The sequence below is a fragment of the Notolepis coatsorum genome (assembly GCF_963971535.1).
Source record: "Notolepis coatsorum genome assembly, chromosome: 9".
NCBI lineage: Eukaryota > Metazoa > Chordata > Actinopteri > Aulopiformes > Paralepididae > Notolepis > Notolepis coatsorum.
Window position 1 is genome coordinate 52,214,797 of NC_140173.1, and position 25,156 is coordinate 52,239,952.

At 49.0% G+C, this 25,156-nt stretch overlaps 1 protein-coding gene across 1 annotated transcript in view; it reads right to left on the minus strand.

The window, feature by feature from the left end:
- zdhhc16a (zDHHC palmitoyltransferase 16a) overlaps positions 1-15,843 on the minus strand; it is a 34,581-nt gene extending 18,738 nt beyond the window's left edge. Inside the window, exons 1-2 of the mRNA XM_084321543.1 lie at positions 15,697-15,843; positions 11,927-12,170 (exon numbers count right to left, since the gene is read on the minus strand). Of these exons, the coding sequence (XP_084177669.1) occupies positions 11,927-12,163 (237 nt within the window). The 5' untranslated portion in view covers positions 12,164-12,170; positions 15,697-15,843. The remainder of the gene's footprint in view (positions 1-11,926; positions 12,171-15,696) is intronic.
- Positions 15,844-25,156: the final 9,313 nt, after the last annotated feature.

The window sequence follows — 25,156 nt, forward strand, 5'->3', positions numbered from 1 at the left end:
AATTGAGAGAGACTCCGAGTCTCTAATGTCTTGGGGGAGGTTCTGTCCAGGTTGGGTTTGGGGGTGGAGAGAAGCCAGGCTCAGGTAGATCTGAGGGGCCAAGAGGGTTGGTAGGGTGAGAGGAGGTCAGTGAGATATGGGGGGGGGGGGGGGGGGGGGGGTAGTTGGCTTTGCAGGATTTCCAGTGGAGGTCTTGCAGGACTGAGGTGATGTGGTGCCAGGATTTGGTGAGTTAGAAGTCAGTCGGGTGCGTTCTGGACCAGTTGGAGTCCATTGATGGAGCTATAGCACTGATGCCGAAGAGGAGTGAGCTGCAGTAGTCAAGACGGGAGGAGATGGAGGCGTGGATCAGTGTTTCAGCAGCAGGGTGTGGGAGAGGGGGGATGGATTTTAATCTTAATCAACATCAGGAAGATGGTAGAAGTAGGATTTGACAATATGGCGGATACGGGGCTCAAGGGAGAGGGTGGGGTGAAGGATCATTGCCATGGATACGTGCCTGGGAGGACGGGAAGACAGCGGTACTGTCAATGGTAAGGTCATCACCTTAACACTCCAGAACATTTCCTGGTAACAGCGATGCCATTATAGCTACGACCTTATCTTATATACGATCTCATCAATGTGTTCAGACCATTGTTTCCAGGGTTAGCTTAGCTTAGTTAGCATTTGCAGCTAACGTTAGTTAAGGTTTTTACCGGAATGGCGAGGATGCAAAGCATGTTAGATGCATTGGAGCTGTTGTTCACCGAGTTTTCACTGCACATAGAAGCAACTCCAAAACAAACAAAAAAAGCCAGGACTTACTTGCAAGGTGCACTGGTGCACCTAGTTATAATTTCGAGTCGCACTTACTCCAAACTAGGTCACAAAATGCGACCAAATAGGCGCACTCTGGAGCCCTGCTAACACACATCTTTTGCTCATTCTTCCTTTAAGCTAGGCCTAATCTCTATAAAACGAACACTCTTTTGGCTATTTTTTTTTTTTTTTTTTTTTTTAATCCACTTTTTCTCCCATTTTCTATATTTTCTCCCATCCCAATTTCGTATCATCCAATTCAACCCTCCCCTGTCACGGACGCTGTTTCTTGCCTCCCACAAGCCGGCTGCAATGTGGACTAAGTCATACATAGCACAAGTCCCCTCCGGTACTTGAGGTAACAGCAGTCGCATCTTTTCACCTGCGCAGCTCGATCTCTCAGTGGCGAGGAGTAACGCGTGGGAGGCTCACGCTGCCCCAGACACTTCCTGATTCTACTGCGCAGGCGCACCAACCGACCTGTAGGAGTCGCTGTCCACAACGCCCGATCCCCACCCATCAGTTTCCCACCCCCTAGTACGGCCAATGTGTATAAGTAACGGACGACCAGCTAAACTGAAAGCAAATGTGGAGCGCTGGGCTCGAACTGACGAGCCCAGCGTCTCCAGCATTTCGTGGCGAGCGCCTTGCCCACTACGCCACGTAGCCGCCATTGGCTATTGTTTTTTATAACCTTGTATGGATCCATACTCATAATAAACTATACTTTGACGGCAATTACATATTCCTACTTTTGGACGGCAATTAAATATTCCTATTTTAATATCAATTAACAAGTCTGGGATATCAAATATTAATCATTACAAATATTCAGCACTGATCTGTTCTTACTCACCCACTGTTCTAACCTCAGTAAGCTCTTGATGCGTCAATTAGAGCTGCCACGGTATTGATGTTTTCCTTACCGCACAAATTTGCGAAATATTTCCTACTGCTGCGGTTATTAAATTGTATGCATTTTTTTTTGTCTACTCTTTATAGCATATAGCCTGCCTCTAGTCTAAATGTCTATCTTTAGAGGATGACTTTGCAGCATGAATATTGTTAGGGATTCGGCAAGCACGCTTCGTTATTGAAAGTGAAACACGGATTCGAAGTCTCCCCTCTGGTCGTGCGCCGTTCACTCGGTGTCGCGGGCAGGGGTGGTAGCGCCCGGCGGTTACCCCCCCGACCCTTTCTTCTTCTTCTTAAAGTTACTACTTATGATTAACAAAGGCATACGTTTTGTGGCATTAATGTTATATAGTTACACGTTCAATAACATCAGCGTATTTACCGGACCATAGCAAGGCAAGCATTACTCAATTCATATCTCAGTTCCTTTCTTTGCTCAGAGAGTGAGCAAAAAAAAAATTTAACTCATAAAATATAATTTGGGTCGCACCTAAATCGGCAGGGTCGGTCGGCAACCGGAAACAAACCATTATTTTTTTTAGGCCTATGTGGTTGCCTAGTGGAGATTTAGGATTCACTGACTGTACACTGTAAGAAAAAAAGCTGCAAGAAAACTAAATGTCTGGCATCAATGGTTTCCAAATACTGTCAAATTACAGTAAAATCAAATACATTTACAGATTACAACCTTTATTTAATGGTTAATATTTTGATAAAAGGTAATTTACTGTATTTTTATAGCATTTACACTTAAAGTAGGAAAACAAAAGTAATCTGTAAAATAATACAGTGAATTTCCTTAATACAGGTTTTGACCAGCAGATGGCAGCGACGAGGCAGCTCCATTGGGAGGGGGCGGGGCCGGGTGGGAGGGGGCAGGGCTAAAATGTGCATGTTTTTTCTCCTGCCAATGTTGACAGCTATGGCGTGCCAGCATGACAATAGTTTTTTCTATGAATCCTCCAAGGATTCAGTTTGTCATACCCTCCTACTCTCTCACTCACTCACTCACACACTCACACACTCACACACTCACACACTCACACACACACACCACACACCACACACACCTCTCCGTCTCTCTTTCTATCACACGCACACACACACACCACACACCTCTCCGTCTCTCTTTCTATCACACGCACACACACACACACCTCTCCGTCTCTCTTTCTATCACACGCACACACCCCACACACACACACACACACACAGCTGGGTCTCTCAATATTTCATTAGTCTTTATATCCCTTATTGTGTGTATCGTGTTCAACTTCTGTTGCGTCCTAATTCTCCTAGCCAACAGTCTGGTCGCTTTTGGTCCCCCTTCATGGTACGTTTGTTTCATGAACCTCGCTTTCTTTTCTATTTCCGTCAATAATTCCCTATTTATCCTGGCCTTTACTTCTTTGATTTCTCCGAGCGTTTCCTGTTCTTTTGATATCTGGTGTCTCCCTTCTAGCTTCTTCAGCTTCCCTATCAGATTGTGATATGTCTCCGTTCTGGCCTTCTTCAGCATTGCTGTCTTCTCCATCAATTTCCCCCTTATCACCACCTTCAGTGTGTCCCATAGAATGTTCGGATCTACCGCCCCGTTGTCATTTTCTTCCTTATACCTGGCTATCTCCTCCTTGATCTGACTCACCACCCCCTTGTTATTTAATATTCCTACATTTAGTCTCCAGATCGTGTTCCTCCGTCTCCCTTCTAGATCTACTGTCAGATATATGGCACTGTGATCCGATATGTCCGCTACTCCTATTCTGCTCTCCCGTACCCTGTAACTGTCCCCCGTCGTCATCAAAAAGTAGTCTATTCTCGCATATGTCACGTGCGGGTGTGAGTAATGTGTGTATTCCCTGTCCATGGCGTGCATCCCCCTCCAAACATCTGTAATTCCCATTTCCATCATCTGAATATTCATATATCTACTGATTGGTGCCCGTCCTTTTCTAGTACTCGTGGTGTCTAGGTCGTGATTCAGTACTACATTAAAATCTCCCGCGCATATCAATATCCCTTCTAGTTCCATCACTATCATATCAAAAATGGTCTCATATAAATCCCTCTCACTCTCTGGGGGTGCATAAACATTCACTAACGTAATCATTTGACCCTCCATTTTTCCCTTCACCAGAACAAACCTTCCCTCCTTGTCTCTTACTTCCTTGATCAATTCAAATTTGACTGTTTTTGATTAACGTGATTACTCCTCTCCTCAGGTTCCGTTTAAAGGAACTATAGTATGCATTTTCATATCCGAACCTCTTCAGTTTCTCATGATCCTGTGCTACCAAATGTGTCTCCTGCAGAAAAATCACTTCCATCTCACTTTTTTTACATTTCAACATCACTTTGCCCCTCTTTATCACATTATTCATTCCATTAACGTTTAACGACATCATTTTTATACCTTTAACGTTAGGTTATGACTATAACCAAGTTCTGTTAGTTAGGGGCGATGCTTGGCATCACTACTGCACTATCTCGCGTACGTGCACGCGTACTGAATAAACCACAAATGTACCTCTAATACCAGTATTAGTCTGACCACACCCCTCATCAGCTTACCTTCATAAGCAGGTGTGTGGTCACCTGCTCTCCTCCTTCCCAAGCTTTCACCACAAGGTGAGAACAAGGGCTGCAGCGGTCGTCTGATGCCAAGCATCGCCCCTAACTAACAGAACTTGGTTATAGTCATAACCTAACGTTCTGTATCGTTAGTGGCTTAGCTTGGCATCACTACTGCACAAGGGAGGCCAAGCGGAGCCACTTGGCTGACAAATACACCCCGCTGACAGCCCCCCAAAACCATCAGAACAGGGAGGGCCGAGCCCCCCCGACCCCCCCTAATGGAGGGTATCCCCCCTATTAGAGGCTTCACGGGAAGGCGACGGACCCGACCGTGCGAAGAGGCACTCAAGCAACTTAACGCACAGGGTGAGCAGACCGTGGCTTGACCCCACGACTACACACACGCACAACCCGCATGCCACCCGGGAACGAACGGAGGAACAACCTCGTTACTGCCCCCAGAATCACGGGGCCAAGGGCAAACCCAACCCCGTGGCAAGGCCGTAGCAGCGGAGCGTGAAGGAAGACCCAGACCCACCAAAAGGACTGGACTCCCTGGAATGGGGGCCCGGAGAAGTCCATGATGCCAGCATCAAGACCCCACCAGGTGGGCACGCAGTGCCCCGCCCCCCACATCGCCAGCGTATTCGGACAAAGGCCCCTCAGTTACTGCACCTGGTATTCCCAGGCGGAATCCCATCCAAGTACTAACCAGGCCAGAACCTGCTTAGCTTCCGAGATCGGACGAGATCGGGCGTGTTCAGGTTGGTATGGCCGTAAGCCGAGCGGGCCCCGTCCCCCCAATAGTACACCGCCTGGCACACTGACCCTGCAGAACAGGCAGTCAGCATGGCCGTAAGCACACAAAAAGGTTAACCAACGGAAGCAGGCAGCGCACCGGGGAAAAACCAGGCAACAGGCTGTTAACCCTAGCCTGGAGACTGCGGACGAGACAGGCGCCAGAGGGGACAGCTGAACACAGCCGCCCCGGCGGAAGGAGCGTAAGCTGGCGGTGTTGCATGACCAAGCCTCCATTTAAAAAACCCCACCCAGAGGGGTCGAGGCAGAGAAGGCTGACACGATTGGCAGACGTCATGAACGTGCAGGGGCACCCTCAAACGGTGAACCCGGGAGTTGACACTGCTCCAACACACCAGGGAATCAACCACCTCGGTGTTACCCAATGCGGTGGTTGTTCCTATAACCCCCCAAGAAAAAACTCCAAAACACACCTGCGGGCATACACCGGCTATACCGCAGTACAAGTGTTTCAGTTTCCAAAAAGGGTTAACCCAGGCCTACGGGTCGCAAACATCACTTCGGACCGGGCCTGGCGGTACGGGAAGCACAGGGTCACCAGAGGAGGTCAAAAAACCACCCCCACAGGCCCCTCTTCGCCATGCGTGAGAGAGGAGCGAAAAATAATGGAGAACCAGCCCCTAAGCACACCGTACCTGGTATTCCCCGGCGGTCTCCCAACCAAGTACTAACCAGGACCAACCTGTGTAGCGGCCGAGATCCGACGAGATCGAGCGCGTACAGAATGGCATGGCTGTAAGCCATGACGACAGTGCTGAGTAAAAACATACCCAACCAGGGTCTCCATAGCGCTTAACCCTGTGACACCCAGACCGACCTGGCATTTTTCCCCCTGAAAAAAGCCCAAGTCCCTCAGGGTACCAGAACAGCAGATCTGCATCCCCGGCGGACAACGGGTTCAACTGATCTGGACCAGCGTGACCAGAACCAGTCCCGTGCCCTAACCACGCCGACATGCCTACTCCAGGAGAAGGGCAGATATGCGTGTTGATCTTAACATGAAAAGAAGGCGCCACCCAGACGTTCGGACGAACCGCGCCTGGTGGCCCACCCCAAGGGCGTGAGACCCCACTACATATGTTCAGATCCATCCCGTCATCATCCCCCAGACATGAACGAGAATCCGTCGACAACCCACCCAGGTCATGGGATGTGGTCGTCGGAAGAGGAAAAACCCCCATCTCAGTTGCTTTATAAAAACGCTGTTTCAACCACAAGCAACCAAGGCGTGCCAGTCAATCGCCTGTTTACAGCGAGCTAGCACTATACGTGCGTCGGGACACACCCCCATCAATGAACAGGCTATTTAGACCTGTCATTGAATCCCCAAGGCGCCCAGGGGAACGACAAGAGGGGTGTGACACTCCCTAACTCCAACACTTCTGGAATAGAAAGAAGGAAGCATCAACAGTATGTATCCCAGTCTACACAGCCGGGGTAAAAAATGTTCACATTTTTACATCCCACCACCCTCCCATAGGAAAGAGACGGGGATCCCCAGAGAGACTTCCCACGCGAGCTGTACAGATTGAAAAGAATATATTGCACCTTGAGCCATGTAAAAAACTGGTTTTAGGGCCTCCGGGGAAGAGGCACTGAACCCATACACACTCAACAAACGAATTGAATCGAATATACATACAATAGAAAAGGACCCTTCTAGAGGGTCCACTCACTTTGACAATCTGAGGAGGAAGGCTCTGTACTCTGATGGAGGCTTCCTCACATGGAAGAAGGAGTCCGAACTCACAGAAGGCCTGAATAGGCGCTTGGTGAGGAGGAGCCCTGACCACCCCCCCTGAAAACAGATCCATCACATGGACCTGAACAGCACACGGAAGTCCTACCAACAGAGACGCGCACGGTGACGTCTCTATGGCGGGGGAATTCCTGCGGTGCACACGCCCAATATACCAGGCCGTGGGACCAGGAACTCCCTCCCCGTAACGTGCCGAACCGCCACGTGACGGGAACCTTGAAGGACAGGGGGTGTACCCCTGACCGACAGAACAATGGGGAGAGGAAAGGTTACCAGTTCACCCCTTTACGACCCCACACCCATGATACGACGTAACGACAAAAAGAGAATATGACACAGTCATAGTCAGCTCTATGAAGCGTTTCACAGCTCCACACAGCGCATGAGCTAACCTGCTATCTGATTTTTACTAAGGAAAAACACAGAATAGAGAGGGCTCTAAGAACCCCGGTCCAACATACACATGTGCTTCTGTGGCCAGTACAACCCAGTTGTAGGTCACATGACACACACAACCCATCATCACCTACAAAAAATGGCAAAAACACTCAACAGAGGAACGCCGTTTTTTTCACAATGAGAGAATACCTCATTCTTGATTAGTATCGACCACAGGCCTTGCTAAGCACACATGACAGCAACCAAACCAATTTCCCTTTAGGAAATAAGTTTCTCCAGCAGATTTAGCACAACCTCAGCAATCAAGCTAAGAGTTACATCGTATCCCTACCACACAAAAGACACAATTAATGCACAACATGTCTGATAGGAGGTGATAAAGTCCCCAGGGAACCGGGGGGGAAAACACAATCCTCCTATTTTACCCTCAATACGGCCAGTTAAAACAGGAAAACCTGTTAATGTGTGAACACACTGTTCATTGTCATTACAGTCTGAGAAAGAACATTCTTTTACTCACTTGTCACCAAGCATAGCTTCATAGGTTAGTTGCCTTAGTAGTGAGTACACGGTACACATAAACACCATGATGTTTCTCACACAACAACCAGACCAATACATCACGATCTGCACGGAGAAGCTAACTGCCAGTGACAAAAACAGCTCACACATAACCCGCAACGTATCCTAAATGCATTGCGACAACACACGTTTTGGGAAAAAACACCGTTATTCACAATACATTTAGCAAAGTAAAACCAGAAGACGTGTTATGAGGTCTGGCCAACCCCGTACCTACCCGGAACGCAGATCAGCGAAGTGCAGTCACAAGACACCGTAGAACACAGCCGACCTGTGTTGTTCGATCCGGGCAGCGTCGCCGCTCCAACCAGTCGCTACAGTCCTCTTTGTTGACGCAATCCCCGTCCAGGCTCAGGGCAGGGTCGACGAAACATCCCCTGTCAAGGATGACGTCGCGGTCAAGAGTGTAAAACATGTTAAAATCAAAGCACGTTCAACAGAATAGCATCAAGCCAACGGCGATCAGAAGCGAGCTCCGGCGGCGCGCGAGAAGCTAAGCTACCCCGCGCCAGCCATGGCCCTAGCAGCAAGCTAACGTTTACCCAGCGACCACGACATGCTAGCCCCGCAGCTAACAGCTGACTGGCTAACAGTAGGCCTTAAGCAGGCCATGCAGCGATCCAGCAGGCTAACGCAGCAGTTAACAGCTGACTGGCTAACCGTAAGCTATGAACATGTAAACAATGACATAACACTCACCCAGACAGGCCGCCGTTCTGAACCTCTCCTCACTTCTTAAGAGAAAAGAGAAAACAAGACGTCAACACCGCTTCACAACGGTGAACATCCGGCGGAATCAGCACAGTACCAACTGGCCTGTGTAGCTGACTTCGAACATGAATCTGCCGCTATCGCACATTACATGCACATATCCCCTCGTGAAGGAATACTCTCATTTGGATATGAAAGATGGGGTCTTAACACGGTGACAGAGAGAATCCACTCGTCCAGAACACACAGGGATCACCAGTGTCAATGGTCGCGGCCCACTAGTTAAAACTATAATGGTCTCCAGACCAAGGCCTTCTGTCGCCTAGGCGGCTAAACAAAGGACCCTAGCCTGGGGCCGGTTTCCATAAACTTTGTCAAGTAGCCCCCATAGCACTAACAGACAAGTGGAGCCTGCCAGCAAACACTACTCACCCAACCTGGAACGCACCGCTCCTCACAACAGCGGCATGTCCGACAGTTCAGCTGTGGCCTGACAGGTTTCACCCCAACAAACACAGCAAGGAACTGCAGTTGAGAAGCATGCAGCGGCGTGCTCCCAATACGAAAACCGGTGGAGGGTTTTTAGAATGATCATCATCTTCTAGACACTCCAGTACGAAGACAATATCGCCGTATTTTCTCGAAAATAGTGAGAGAGAAAATAAAGATATGATGTCAACGTATCCTTGTTTCCCAAGCTGTTCCTAATCCAATTTCTTCCATCATGGTGTCAAGTGTGGGGATCTACCGAGGCACTTCTTCCTTGTGGTGAAAGCGAGAAGGAGGAGAGCAGGTGACCACACACCTGCTTATGAAGGTAAGCTGATGAGGGGTGTGGTCAGACTAATACTGGTATTAGAGGTACATTTGTGGTTTATTCAGTACGCGTGCACGTACGCGAGATAGTGCAGTAGTGATGCCAAGCTAAGCCACTAACGATACAGAACCATTGTCATCTTTCTTCTTTCGTCTGTCAGTCCCCCCCATGTCACATTCATTCCCCCCTCCGGTTGTAGCCTCCGCTCTCTTCACCGAATACATATAATGATTAACATAAATAAAAAACATAAACTTTACATAAAGTGCTCCCAAGGCGTTCGGGGGGTCCCTGTGTCCCCCCCTGTCCCCTGCTGGTGGGTGAGGAGTAATTGCTCTCCTAGTGAGAGGCCTCCTCCTGACGGCTTGGGGGTTTGAAACCTTTACCCCCAACCGCTCGTCATATTTGTCCAGCTTTCTTACTGTTTTTATTGCTGTCATGCTCCTGGTCAAAAGCGCTCTGTCCTTCATTCTGATCAAAGACCCCCCATTTCCTAGGTCCCTCTCAATGTGGCTCATATGTTCCAATGTCCCTCTTTCCTCCCAAACCCGTGTGTGGTGTCTTCTGTGTACCCCTTTTTATTTTATTTTCCTCCTCTCTATTTTCTATGTGATGTCCATTTATCCCCTTAATCCCTTCCAACTGTGTTACTCTCAGCGTGTGTCTATGTACTTGTTTCAATATGTTCTGTGTTCAGTCTATCATACCTAATTATATTTCCATTTATTTCCTCCGTCAGCCTGTGTATTATGTGTCCATGTATACGTTATGTTCGTTCCTATATCCTGCCTCTACCTGGGAATGTGTGTTTATGTATATGTTATTTCAGTTTCTATATTTTGTCTCTATTTGGATAGTTTTTCAATCTCTTGTGCGTGTACTCATCCGTTCGTCTCCTCCCGCCTCCTCTCCTCTCCTTCTCCGTCTCTGGCCTCCTCGTCCGTCTCCGCCTTCGGTCTGTCACTTCTCACCTCGGCCTTCTCCTCTCTCCTCCCTCCTCTCCCGGGCCTCGATCTCCCACTCTGGTCCATCTGCGTGGCCCTCCAATCTCTGCTGCAGGCTCCGCGTCTGGCCCTCCTGTCTCCTTCCCTCTCCGTCCTCCGCCATCTGCATCCCCCGTCGCCTCATCTCCTCCGCCGCCTCTCGCGCCGTCGCGTATGTCACCGTCCCTTCCTTCCAGTGAATCCTTAGCGAGGTCATGGGTGATTGGAATTGAATTCTCTTCAGTCCCGCGTAGGACCTGCGTGTTATTGCCACCGCTGTCGAGTAATCTTGATCAAACGACAGTCTTTTCCCCTCGATTTCTATCTTCTTGGTCCACGCGGTTCTGAGTATCAATTCCTTAATCTCAAATCTCAGAAAGTTAATAATCACCGCCCTCGGAGGTCTGTCCAGTTTCGGTCTCAGAGCCAACGCCCTGTGGGCCCTCTGTATCTCAATTTTTTCCAGTCCCGTCTCCTTCAGTTGTTCCTTGATAAGCTCTTCCACATATTGGATCACCGATTCCCCTTCGACTCCTTCTTTCAATCCCCATATTCTGATGTTGTTTCTCCGTGACCTCCCCTCCATGTCCGATATCTTTGTCTCCATCTGTTCTTGTATCGCACACGTTAACACCTCGTGTATCTCTGTGTTCCATTCCTCCATTTGCGCCGTTCTAGTCTGTACCTCTGTTACGTTTCTGTCCTGTTCCGCCATCTTCTCATCCACCCTTTTGATTTCTGTATTCATTTCACCTCTGAAGTCCTCCTGTTCCTTCCTCAATTCCTCCCGTAACTTCCCAATATCATTTCTTATCGTGTCCGAGTTCAGTTTCATGGTCGCCTGCATCGTGTCCGAGTTCAATTTTATGGTCGCCAATATCCCGGCCTGCATGAGCACGGCCCATCCTGGCATTTCCTTGTCCGTCTCAGCCGAGACTCCCCCTTCCTCCGCCTGCTCCTTCTCGGTCTCGCCTCGGGGGTTCTGCTCCATCGAACTCTCCTCTTCCTGTGAGTTCTCCATTTCTCTTTTCTTCATATTTGTTTTCTCCTCCTTCCTTCTCGTTTGCATCTTGATTTTTGATCACTTTGTCACTTTTCGGGTCCTTATTTCTCCATTTTTCGCTCTTTTGACCAGGAGCCTCACCGCATGCGTGCTACTCTTCCGCTCTCATACCGGAAGCCCCCAGCCCCACAGAGGTTTATTGTAAAATGCGGCTTCTGCCTACGCGGTGGGTCTTTTCGGGACACAGAGCCTGCAAATGTTTCTTTTTACCTGGGAATCGATACCGGTACCCAACGGTACCTTTTCTTCTGTACTTTACTCTCCCTCTCTGAAGTCTAAACTTCACAACACACAATCTAAAACCCCTTACCTCCCTCCCCTAAACCGATCTTGTATCTCAATGGGACTTCCTGGTTAAACTTTTTTTTTAAATAAAAAAGAAATAATAATAATGTTGTTTTTTTTTGCGATTTGATAATTGCATCATTCCAAATCGCGATTTCGATTTAAAATCGATTAATCGTTCAGCCCTAGTGTGAATGCACACACACACACACACTTACCTTCCCGAACCAGCGGGTGATGCGATCGACGGTCCAGAACACGGGTTCGAAGATGCAGTCGAAGACCACGTCGGAGTCGGTGAGGGAGTTGAAGTAAAGGGAGCGGACCAGCAGCTTCAGGTAGGCCCACAGCTCTCTGAGCCACGGGGGCACCCTGCTCCGGAGCCTCCTCGTGCCGCATAGCTGCAGCCACGCACAGCGCAACACGTGGAGCACGGAGCTGCGGCACCAGCGCATTCTGCTTCTGAAAGGCATGTGTAATCAATGTCTCTCATTTGGGGGCGGACAACCTCCGAAGATTACAGACCTCTCTCTAGCACATAGCATTGATTGATTACAAATGTTCAACGAAATTTAGGCTGCTGCTATAGTGCCACCATCAGGACTGTTCGTACCATATTTCAGGGGGCTTAGGTTGGCATGGGACTGGACCTATAAGGTTTTGTACATTTTCATGCATAGGAAGGTGGTTTTATACATGTTTTGGAAACTATTGCGCCCCCTATGGAGCGATGTGCTAAGAGATGCACTTGCTCAAGTTTGTCGGTTGACAGCAGCCATAGCTTTTATCCAATTGGGCCCATGCATGGACCATTTCTGCGTGCTGTTCCCCTGAGGCTGTGCATCCAGTATGGTGTTGATTGTGCCAAAATTGAAAAAGCCGACCTAAAAAAAAAAGAGAGAATCTAAAAGAAATCGAAATGGCAGGCAAACAATATGGCAGACATGGATGGTCCCAAAAGCAGGAACCGCACCTACCAAATTTGGTTGGTCTAGGACTTGTGTTTGAGAAAAATAAGAATAATCCTAAGAAATACAAAATGGTTGTTGACCTCTAATGACACAATGGAGTTGCTTTTCTGCATTCCAGTCTGCTGAGCAAGACAGGGTGGAGTAGACTGGAGCTACTGTACCTTGGGTGGGGCGAGTGGTCCGCAGAGTCTAGTGGTTTGACAATCCCTTTATTTTCATTATTATTACAATAAAGTATTTTATTGGGCGGCTGGGTGGTGCAGCGGACATTGCGCTCGTCACCAACGCAAGAGACACCGGTATCGAATCCGGCTGTCGGCGTTGCAACTTGCCTCCGGCTTGGGCCGGCCGTCATACTAACTCAATTGGCAGAGTTAGCGGGAGGGAAGTCGATGGGTGGTAGTCTGGTCGTTGTGAACAGCGACTCCTACAGGTCGGTTGGGGCGCCTGCACAGCAAAGTCAGGAAAATGGCGGGGGCAGTGCGAGCCTCCTACACGTTACTCCTCGCCAATGAGAGTCCGCGCTGGCAGGTGAAAAGATGTGACTGGCTGCCTCCACATGTGTCGGAGGGGACATGTGATGGGCTTCTATCCTCCCTACAACCGGCCAGTGGGGGGCACATGCGAGCAACGATCAAGACTGAGGAGGGGAGAATTGGTACGGCTAAATTGGGATGGGAGAAAAATAGAAAAAGGAGGAGAAAAAAGTGGATCATTTTTTATTTTTTTATTTTATTGTATAGATGGCTATAATCACCAATCAGTCCCACTTCATCAGGTATTATTGAACTTTTTTTTTATGAACCCACAAGCCTTTGGTTGGTGGTTCTCTAAGATAAGATTAGATAAGATATTCCTTTATTGATCCCCTTGGGAAAATTCAGATAACATAGCAGCATTGGGGGGGGGGGTACAGGTATGGGCAGGCTAATAGTAGAAGACATAAATATAGGCAATCCAATTATAGTACAGATAAAACCTCTGCAAACCTGGCAGGTCACGGCACAAAACTAACTTTTGTAATGGCCTGGCCACAGTGACTAAGTTACTGTATCAGAATTTCGCCAGTCAATTCAATATATTTTCTGATTGATTGATTGATTGAACATTTTATTAACAAATTGCAGAATGGATACAATACAGTACGGCTCAATACACACAATTGTTAACACTTTGAGTGCCGAAAGACGTGTTAAGACGTCATTCCTAGCCATGCTCAAGTTGCCGAAGATGCCGTAACTCGTCTTTGATATCAATATTTCAAAAATCTGTGATCGGAATCTTCCACCCGCAGCCCTGAGACCCACCGAAATGCCCCACTGAACTCTCTAGCGGTTCAAGAGCGCCATCTGGTGGCCGATCGGCGCAATCGCCAAACAGGAAGTGATATGGGTGAAGTGCTGATAGCCCATATTACTTCCGGGCACTCTCTATAGCTCCCGGCACTCGCGCTCGATACAATACATAGCGATCCGTTGCCAATAACTCGATAAACAACATGATTTGGACGTATATACTATTATACAACCTGGAAATGGACCGGATATTTCTACATCGCATAATAGGAAAATGTCTGTTCCACGCTCATCGCCCAACGGCGCGAGGAAGATACGGTAAGATTCAGCGTTATTTTTCAATGTGTACGATACTAACTGCTATGATGAACATTTGACCCACATTAGATGATTGGTATAACGCTGCCCACGGAATTATAAACGCCCCCTCGGCCATCCGGTCAACATCAGATGACGTGTAGTAACTTCCAGAAGTACGTGCCGTTGAAATTTATTATCTGGCACAGATCGCTATCAAACTGTATTTCATCATCAATATAATGCATTTGGAGCTATAAATCACGTTCTGGAGAAAGCTGCAGAAAGAGATGAAAACATACTTATACATTAGACCATATTTTAGTATGAATATGTGAATGAAAAAGTTTAACGTTGCTTCACCCTGAACAATACATATAGGACTTTGAATGGGCCCTAATAATGGCAATCTAGCAATAGGATTTAAAAAGTTATAGCCCTGCAAAGAAGGGGAACTTCTCCATAGACAAATAGAGCTGGCAACCCATGGTATAATGAATTTAACCTCCGGCACCCAAAGTGTTAAGGGGATGCAGACCAGAGAAAGACTTCCGTCTTGTTTACATCAGGGTCCCCCATTTTCAATTCATCATAACATATATACATAACATATATACATTTCATTGTATACTTGTATGCCGTGACAAATAAAACTCTTGACTTGACATACAGATACAGTACTGTTACATCTAGACATTTATGACATACCAGATATACAAATATACAGTACTGTTTAAGAGTACAAAAAGAGTTTAAAAAGAGAGTATACATTTGAGGGGGAAGAAACTGTACATTGGAGGTGGTTGGGTTTGGACATTTACAGGGGCCAGTTTCGAATTGCAGTCTTCGTAGGTGCTCTTTGAGAGTGGTTTTGATGACATGCTGCCTTTGCCTTTAACTTTATTTTAGAATAGAAAGGGGAGATTCAGATTTACCAGACAGACCAGCATTTCCCTGAGGCAGTGGGGATTATGTACGCTGATCTCAGGATTTGACAACAGACCTCTAGTCTAAAACGTTACTGAATTCAAATGTGCCTGTTTGAGAGACCACTCTTATTTTGTCAACTATGCTGTCGACCCTATAAAACCCCTAAACTATAAAAAGTATTTCTTAAATAATTGATCAGGTCTATATGTATTGGTGGAGATCCGCTAAAGTGTCACATTGATTGATTGATTGAAAACTTTATTAACAGATTGCAGAATGGGTACAATACAGTACGGCTCAATACACACAATTGTTAAGGTGATGCAGACCAGAGAAAGACTTTCGTCTTGTTTACATCAGGGTCCCCCATTTTCAATTCATCAGGTTTGAACACAGAGTGATGTTTCTCGTTAAAAACCTGACGTTTGTTTGGCCCTGTGCCTTTTCATAAATCCAAATGCATTACCTTTCAGATTTTCGGAATTTGCTACTTACTTGTCTATGACCGCAGGGTAACACGGAAAGTCAACGCACGTCTCGGCATTATCAGAACAAAGAGGAAAATATGATTATCCCCGCATTGGGCATGCAAGAACAAAACAGTTTTTTGACGGTCTGAAATCCCTCTTCCTGCGCTGCGATTGGTGCGCATGCGCCATTGGCGAAAGGCAGCATGGTCAACTGAGTCCGGAACTAGTAACACGTAACACTTCCGCGAGCTCGTGAGGGGCATAGATACATAGATATCTATAGAACACTAGATAGCTTAAGGCGGAGTCACCAGCGTCACTGAACCGCCGCCATCTTGCACCAGTCAGCCTTGAGTGAGAGTGAGTGAGCTGCACAGACAAAAATACTCATAACTCGCTGAAATATTGACGGATTTACAAACGGTTTGGTTTGCAATAAACATCAAAGATGTAGTTATGATACTGCATACTTATAAAAATGTTTTTTTTTTAAGTTTTTTTTTTTACAAACCGCTTGAATCATAGCCACGTTAATAATGCTTGTAATAAACCAAACCGTTTGTAAATCCGTCAATATTTCAGCGAGTTATGAGTAATTTTGTCTGTGCAGCTCACTCACTCTCACTCAAGGCTGACTGGGGTAAGATGGCGGCGGTTCAGTGACGTCGCTCTCCATTGGCCGGCAGCGCGGGTAAGCTATCTAGTGTTCTATATATATCTATGCATAGATATATATAGATATCTACATAGATATCTATATATATCTATCATCTATGGATATCTATGGTGAGGGGGGCGTTATTTTCTTCCGTAGCCGCATTTTGCGGAGACGCTCTCTGATTGGCCACTTCATGTGACGTGTGCGCCCAATCGTGTGACGCCTGTTTCTACACCGGTTAAGCTTAGGCACTCTTTCGAAGTTGGTTAAGGTTAGAGTTTGTCTTAGAGCAGGGCGATAGAACACCAGCCCTGATTCCAAACTCTAACCTTAACTAACTTCGAAAGAGTCGCCTAAGCTTAACCAGTGATAAACTAGGCGTTAGGTAGTTTGCAGTGCAGGCTGTTCGACCCGGAGGGGTGGGTGGGGGACACTGTACAACTGTACAAACAACACTGTACATTGGATTATTGACAAGACCATACTTGGTAATTTACTGTACATTGGAGGGGGTTGTGTTCGGACATTTACAGGGGCCAGTTTCGAGTTGCAGTCTCCCTTAGGTGTTTTTTGAGAGTGTTTTTGAAAGTGGGTAGTGATTCACATTCCTTTACAGCTTTGGGTAGGGCGTTCCACATTGATGTGGCATAATTGCGAAACGTGTTTAGTCCCTTGTTTGAGCCGAATCTGGGTTTAACATGATTTGTGGAGCTCCCTCTGGTGTTGTGATCGTGGTATTCACTGACCTTTGGGAAGTATTTAGTCATGTACATGGGTACCTTGGTCGTGTAGTGTATCTTGTAGACCAGGCCCATTGCAAGTTGCTGTACTCTGTCGTCTACTCTAAGCCATCCTAGGTTGTCAAAGTGGGCAGGGGTGAGGTGGGTTCTAGGAGTAAGGTCAAGCAGTAGTCTGACCAGTTTGTTTTGAGATGTTTGTAATTTTGTTTTTAGCGCCTTTGAGGTGCTTTGGTACCATGAGGTGCAAGCATAGTCGTAGTACCCTTGAATGAGTGCTCCTGCTAGAGTCTTCAGGGTATTCTTGTTTACCAGTGAGGAGATCCGGTACAAGAAACGAGTTCGTTGGTTGACTTTTTTTATTACATTGGATGCCATTTTGTCACAGGAAAGATTTGCCTCTAGGATGGAACCCAGGTAGGTAATATCTTCTTTCCTTGTGACAATATTGTCACCCACTGTAACTGAGAAGCCGTCGGTCTTGCTGAGTTTGTTATTTGAACCGAAGAGAATGGACTCTGTTTTGCCCATGTGTAATGATAGTTTGTTATCAGCGAGCCATATGCAGATTTTGCTTAGTTCTGAGCTGAGGGTTTTTTCAACCTGTAACTTGTTCTTGTCAGAGACCAGCAGGGCTGAGTCGTCCGCAAACAGGAACAAGTTGCAGTCACAAGCTGACGACATGTCATTTGCATAAATTAGGAACAGTAGCGGACCTAGTATGCTTCCTTGTGGAAGACCACAGTTTACTGTGAGGGGGGGGGATAGGGTACCGTTTACCTCCACCATCTGCTCTCTCCCCTCCAGGTAGGATTGCATCCAGCTCACTGATAGACTATCAAAACCAATTGCTTTTAGCTTGTCAATCAGAATGGTGTGATTGACAGTGTCGAAGGCCTTTTGTAGGTCCAGCATGACCATGCCGCAGTATTTGCCCGCGTCCACCTCTTGTTTGATGTGGTCGTTTAAATAGAGAAGGCATGTGTCAGTGGAGTGGGATGTTCTGAAGCCAGATTGGAATTCGTAGATTAGATTTTTTTCCGCAAGGTATTTTTCGACCTGTTCGTATACAATTTTTTCCATGACTTTCGAGATGGAGGTAAGGATAGAAACAGGGCGGTAGTTGCCTGGGTCTAATTTACTGCCTTTTTTGTGCAGAGGGGTCACTCTCGCAATTTTGAAGTCCTTGGGGACGTGTCCCTGTTTTATAGAGAATGTTGATTAGAGCCTTGCCGTAGTAATAATAATAATAACTTTATTTGTATAGCACTTTTCATACAGAGGTTGGAGTTCAAAGTGCTTCACAACAGTAAAAAATACAGGCATAAGCGAGCATAAACAATTTAAAATGTAAATACAAAGAGATAGAGAGGTAGCAAGGTTAGGCAAATCACAGTTCTTCAGCAGTACAAATAATAAAATAGAATAGATTAGATAGAGTAAAAAAGTGCGGTTTGATTCAGTTTAAAATAGGCTAAAAATAATAAGATAGAACGGACAGTAAAAAAGTGTGATAAGATTGTTCAATAAAAAATATATAACAGAGCAGTGTATTGCTCTTATAGTACTTTGAGCTTCTTTACAAAGTTCTAACATACAACAGAGCATCGCTCTAACATACATACAACACAGCAGTCCATCGCTCTAACATACAACAGAGCAGTCAGTTTGTTCTGAACGTCCAGATGAACACATAGAGTCTGCGTTTATTATTTTGTATAACTTATATATTGTTTATATATATAAGATATATATTTTCACGTCATCTGTTTACCTACCAGTATTCATCATTCGCTTATTTGTATATGTTCCACTCTTAACGCCGTAGACAGCGTGAGCGCATGCGCGGGGTTCTTGGGACATGCCTGGACAGAGTGTGTGTTATAGAAGAAATGTTTGGCAGCAGTAACAGGACGGCAAGCAACGTATCTTGACAGAGAGCTGTACAGCTAATTAGATACCACAGAATATTGTCGAGCCACTATTGGCACAGTATAGTGACTTGTTCTAGCGAAGTAACGTTGAGAGACTTATAGCTGAAACCAGCGGCGTTCTGGATTTAACTACCTATTGAAGATGACATGCGGGTTGGCCTAAGTGTACAAGGGCTAACTAGCTAGCAACCATGCCAACAGGCTTTTTGGACTAATAGCTATTAATCCTGCCATCGGGCGCTAGGAATACAGGAACCCGGTCCGTACGAGACCCTCTTCACCAGCGACGACAGGATTATCCCAAGTTTGTCTGCGGCTCTCTGGAGTAGGAGCTCCAGAGAATTACCGTCTCCACCCGCCATCTTGCTTTCCCCGTGCTGCTCGCTTCTTCTCACTCCATTCCAAGCATCAATGGTCGAGTACTCGTAGTTCAGGACTATCGTTACCTCTGACATTGTTGCCTTGACATTATCGTATTAAAAGAGATCTGCGCTATGTATAATATGTATGCTTTCTATTACTATTAAAGTGATTATTCAACTTTGTATCACTGTCCCCTCGAAGTTAATAGAGTGTCCGCCATTTTGTGTACCTATACTGTCTGGCTAATTAATATTCTTTAGTAGTGGTTTAATCTAGCATTTCAATACAGTCAGGGTTGTGTAGCCCCTTAGCTACAATTGGTCCTTCGAGCCGGAGGGTATCAGTAATAATATTAGTGATAATATGGCCAGCGGCGGACACTCTCCAACCAGCTCTCCCCCATTAGCGCGCCCTAGGCGCCAGCGTCAGCCCCCTCCCTACTTGGAGGGCTACGCTGTAGATTTACCTCATAGCTTATCCAAGAGGATGCTAAGCAGGGATAGCCTTGGTAGCTCAAGCATGCCCAACCTTACAGAGGAGTCAACCCTAGATGTAGAGACCCAAGCTAGTTTAAGTGAAACTGACTTAGCTTACAGGGGGGGACAAGCGGGGCATGACTTGACTATACCCACAGAACACCGCGCCCCCGAGATGGACCTCGGAGCGCACGAAAGAAGAAAGCATCGCGCCCCCGAGATGGACCTCGGAGCGCATGAAAGGAAAGAGTACCGCGCCCCCAAGATGGACCTCGGAGCGCGAGAGAAGACAGAGTACAGCGCCTCCGAGATGGACCTCGGAGCGAGTGAGAAGACCAGGTCACCGCCAAGCCCAGTCAGCACCAAATCACCATCATCAGCGTCCTCCCCAAGCGGAGCCGATAGGAGGCTAGCGCAAGTCCTGATCGCCACGATAACCGCCTCGGCGGAAAGAGACCGCCTCCAGGCGCAACGAGAGAGTGAGTGTGAACGTCTCAGGACGCAACGAGAGAGTGAGCGCGAACACCTCAGACTGGAAGAGAGACGCCTCCAGGCTGATCTCAGACTGGAAGAGAGGCGCCTCCAGGCTGAAGAAAACATGGAGCGAGACCAACTACAAGCCCAAATGATGGCACAAGCACTCCAGAATGTAACTCCCCATTCTTCCACCCTGAGCTCCCGGAGATCATCACGCCAAGGGTCGAGGGCACCCTCACCAACCCGACGAAGCTACCCGGGAACCCGCCTAAGGGAAGAACCTGCCTACGTTGCCGAGCAACTAGCTAGCCGAGCGACTACAAAGCCTGACTGAGGACGAGGGAGGACAGAAAGCCCACCCGCACTACTCCATCTCAGACCAGGAGGCTCAGCGCAGCCCCGGTCTCAGTCCCGACACGCTGCGTCATGAACCCCCAACACGCCCCAGCAGGGAGTTCGAGTACCAGACGGCACTGAGGACTAGCGCCTGGCAGCCCACCCCCTGGTTCCCGCCCAACACGAACCAACGACCCAACGCACAGGGAGACTCGCCGCGGATGCCTCTCCCCCCACGGGCGTCAGTGTCACAGCCATCTATGGCACCCTACATTGGGACCCCCATATTCCCAGACTTCACAAGAGAAGACCGAGCGCAGTATACCGAGCTGCGTATGTGCCTAGAGACAATCATGTCAGGAGTACAGGACGAGCCATACAAGTACGCCATTCTCCTTAAGCATCTCAAGGTAACTAGAGCACACAACATTGCGCTGGCATACTCCAATTCACAAACTCCCTATTCCGACGCCCTGGCGGCCCTCGACGGACGTTACGGACGTACATGGGACTATGTCATTCAGGAGATACGTGAGATCGAACGTCTCCCCCCGGCTAAAGACAACCGAGCCCTGGACGACCTATCCGTCAAAGTACAGTCCCTAGTAGGGATGCTTGGGTCCCAACGTGAGATGGGGATGTACGAGTTGTACGCCAACTCCAACGTGGAGCGCATATTGGAGAAGCTCCCCCCATTCCGCCAAGAACGCTTTCGGCGGCAACGAAACTACCGTGACCCGAATGCCCCAGAACAGTCACTGCTGGATCTTGCTGACTTCCTAGCCAGGGAGGTTAGCAGCCTAAGAATTGACACCTTCGCATGGGGTGGCTCGAACTTTAAAGAGGGACCGAGGAGGTTTAAAGACCAAAGCAGGCCCATCACAGTGATGCACCAGGCCGAGTCGGTGTCACGACAGAAGAGTCACAACCCCCCCGCCAAGGGGAAATGGAAGATCGCATGTCAATACTGCGACAACGAACACTGGCTGTCACAGTGCGACGCATTCAAGAAACTGACCACCGTCGAAGTAAGTCAGTGGATTAAAGCTAACCGCCGCTGCTTCTGCTGCGCGCGCGGCCACATGGCAGCAGAATGCCGCCTTAAGAAGAAGTGTGGCAAGTGTGACGGCGCTCACCTCGAAGCACTGCACGAGAGCAACAAGCGAAACCCAGCTCCACAAAGCAACTCTAGAGCAGAAGTACTCTACATCGACCCTGCGAAGAGTGGGAGCTCCAGGGTGCTCCTCAAGGTGGTATGAGTACTCCTCAGTCACGGGGACAAGGTACTCGAGTCGACACCTACGCCGTCCTCGACGACGGGTCGGAGAAGACACTCCTCCTCGCCTCCGCCGCAACCCAGTTGGACCTGCGGGGCCCAGAGGAGACCATGACCCTCCGTACCATTCGTCGAGACTTAAAGACAATCAAAGGTGAAAACGTCTCGTTCACCATTGCAGCGATCGACCAGCCTGAGAAGCGGTACGCCATCAGCAAGGCGTTCACGAGCTACGACATAGGTTTGTCCCGCTACGATTACCCCATCCCACAGCTGAGGGAAAAGTACGACCACCTACGCCAACTGCCCATACCGCTCATCAGCGGCGCTACACCGACGCTACTCATTGGCTCCGACCACGCGGACCTCATTGTCCCAACTGATGCGGTCCACATCGGACCCAGAGGATGCCCAGCCGCGGTTAAGACCCGACTGGGGTGGACGCTCCAGGGCCCCCTCTCCGGGCCTTCCAGCCGACCAACGTCCACACGCTGCCTTTACACCAAGGCGAGCGACACAGACAACACTCTCCTACAGCACGTTGAGAGGCTATGGACACTAGACGCGCTGCCATTCAAGAACGAACGCAAGATGGTTCGGTCCAAGGAGGACAAGTATGTCATCGCTCTACTAGAGCAGAAGACTACGAGGGTCGGGGTCGACGGAGTGCTAAGATATGCAACCCCACTCTTGAGGCGGGAAGGGATGCCCACTCTGCACGTGCCTAAGGGAGCGACGCACCACTACCTACAGAGCACCGAGCGGCGCCTCGCCAAGAATCCCCCACAAGCAACGATCTATCGCGCCGAGATCGAGAAGCTGGTAACGGCCGGCCACAGAAAATCGATGACCACGAGGCAGAAGGGACGACAGAGTCCTGGTACGTGCCCCACCACAAGGTCACCCACAACGGAAAGAACCGCATTGTGTTCAATTGCAGTCATCAGATTGGACAGCAGAATCTGAATAGCCTACTCCTGCCCGGTCCTACACTCGGACCCTCCCTCCTCGGCGTCCTGGTACGCTTTCGTCAGGACAAAGTGGCCATCAGCGGCGACATCAAGGGGATGTTCCTACAAGTTCGACTGATGGAGGAAGACAAGCCTTTACTGAGGTTTCTGTGGAGGGAGAGGCTCGACGATGAACAACCCTCGATATACCAATGGGAGGTACTCCCCTTCGGCACCACCTGCAGCCCGTGCTGCGCCACGTTCGCGTTACAGAAGCACGTGGCCGAAGACCCCGGAGCTGACGATGATGTCCGACACAGCGTTGAACGAAGCTTCTACGTGGACAACTGCCTACAGAGCGTATCCACGCCAGAAGAAGCAGAGAGCATCCTAATGAAGCTACGGGCTTCGTTAGCCAAAGGTGGATTCGACCTCCGACAGTGGGCCAGTAGCGACCCTCAAGTTCTCCGGCACCTCCCTCCAGAGACTAAAGCCGCTAGCAGCGAGACCTGGATGGCGCACACCCCAGGCGAAGCGCAAGAGATGACCCTGGGCCTCATCTGGCGCTTCAAGACGGACTCGCTTCACTACCGACACACACCTCTGAGGACAGATCAGGAGACGTCCACGACTAGACTGACCACTCGGCGGAGTGTGTACCGAACACTCGCCAGCCAGTACGACCCAATGGGGTGTATTCTCCCCTACACCACCCGGGCGAAGATGCTGGTGAGAGAACTGTGGGCCAAGGAGCAGGGCTGGGACGACCCCATACCCAAGCACCTAGCCACCACATGGAGAGAGTGGGAGGATGAACTTGTCTTACTCCGCGAGGTTGCCATCCCGCGGAGTTACTTCCCCCCTACCGTGCGACTGGAGATAGACCTGCACGTCTTCAGCGACGCCTCTGAAGTGGCGTACGGATCAGTGGCCTACCTGAGAGCTCGAGAAGAGGGAGGAGAAGTCCACGTAGCCTTCGTCCTGGCCCGCTCGAGGATAGCTCCCCGCAAGCAGCAGTCGATCCCGCGACAAGAGCTCTGCGCAGCTCTGGTAGGCGCGCAACTCGCCAAAATGGTGCAAAGTGAACTCACCATACCGGTGCGTGAGATCATCCTATGGTCAGACTCCATGACCGTGATCACCTGGATCCAGTCCGCCTCCTGTCGGTACAAGGTTTTCGTAGGAGTCCGAGTATCCGAAATCCAAGACCTGGTAGGAGCGGAATGTTGGAGATATGTTGACACCAAGCAGAACCCAGCGGATGTCATCACACGGGGGATGTCCCTAGCCGACCTCACCCGTCCTAACTCATACAGTGATGGTCCAGAGTTCCTCAAGCTCCCGGAGGAGAAGTGGCCTATCTCCACACCGCGGGAGGCGAACCAAGACGAGTCAGAAATAAAAAAGTCCATGTTCTGCGGGCTGAGTCAAGCCCCGGCTCCAACGGGTCTGGACCTAGATGACTGTCAAACTCTGGAGAGTGCCCAGAAAAGGACATTCCTATGGCACCACCCGGAGCTCCCCCCCACCACAGACCTCGATGCACCTGCCTACAAGGAAGCGGAACTTCTTGTGCTGCAGAGGGCGCAGAGAGACTCTTTCCCAGAGGAAATGGAGTGTCTGATAAGGGCAAAGCCAGTCCCCTCAGACAGTCGACTCCTCACCTTAGCCCCAGAAATCGACGCCCAGGGCCTCATCAGGGTGGGTGGTCGGTTGGGACGGGCCCCGGACTTGGCCGAGGATGTTAAGCATCCCATCGTCCTAAGCAGCTGACACAGGATAACAGACCTGATCATTCAGAAATACGACGAGGTGGTGTGCCACGCGGGGACCGAGCGAGTCTTTGCGGAGATCCGACGGCGCTTCTGGATACTCCAAGGGAGAGAAGCTGTACGCCGATTCCAACGAACTTGCAGGTCTGAAGATGGCAGACCTGCCTCCCTGCCGCCTCCGAGTCGGCGAGCAGGCCTTCCATTCCACGGGCGTGGACTGCTTCGGCCCATTCAACGTCAAGAGAGGAAGAGGAACAGAGAAGAGGTGGGGCATCGTGTATAAATGCATGACCACCAGAGCTGTTCACATTGAGCTCCTCCAGTCGATGAGTACAGACTCGTTCCTCATGTCATTCCGGAGGTTCCAAGCGAGGAGAGGGACCCCCTCAGTGCTATTGTCAGACCAAGGGACAAATTTCCGAGGAGGAGACACGGAACTGAGAGCGAGCTTCCTGAACATGGGTGAAGAACTCAAGATCCGCCTCACTCCTGCTCAGGTCACCTTC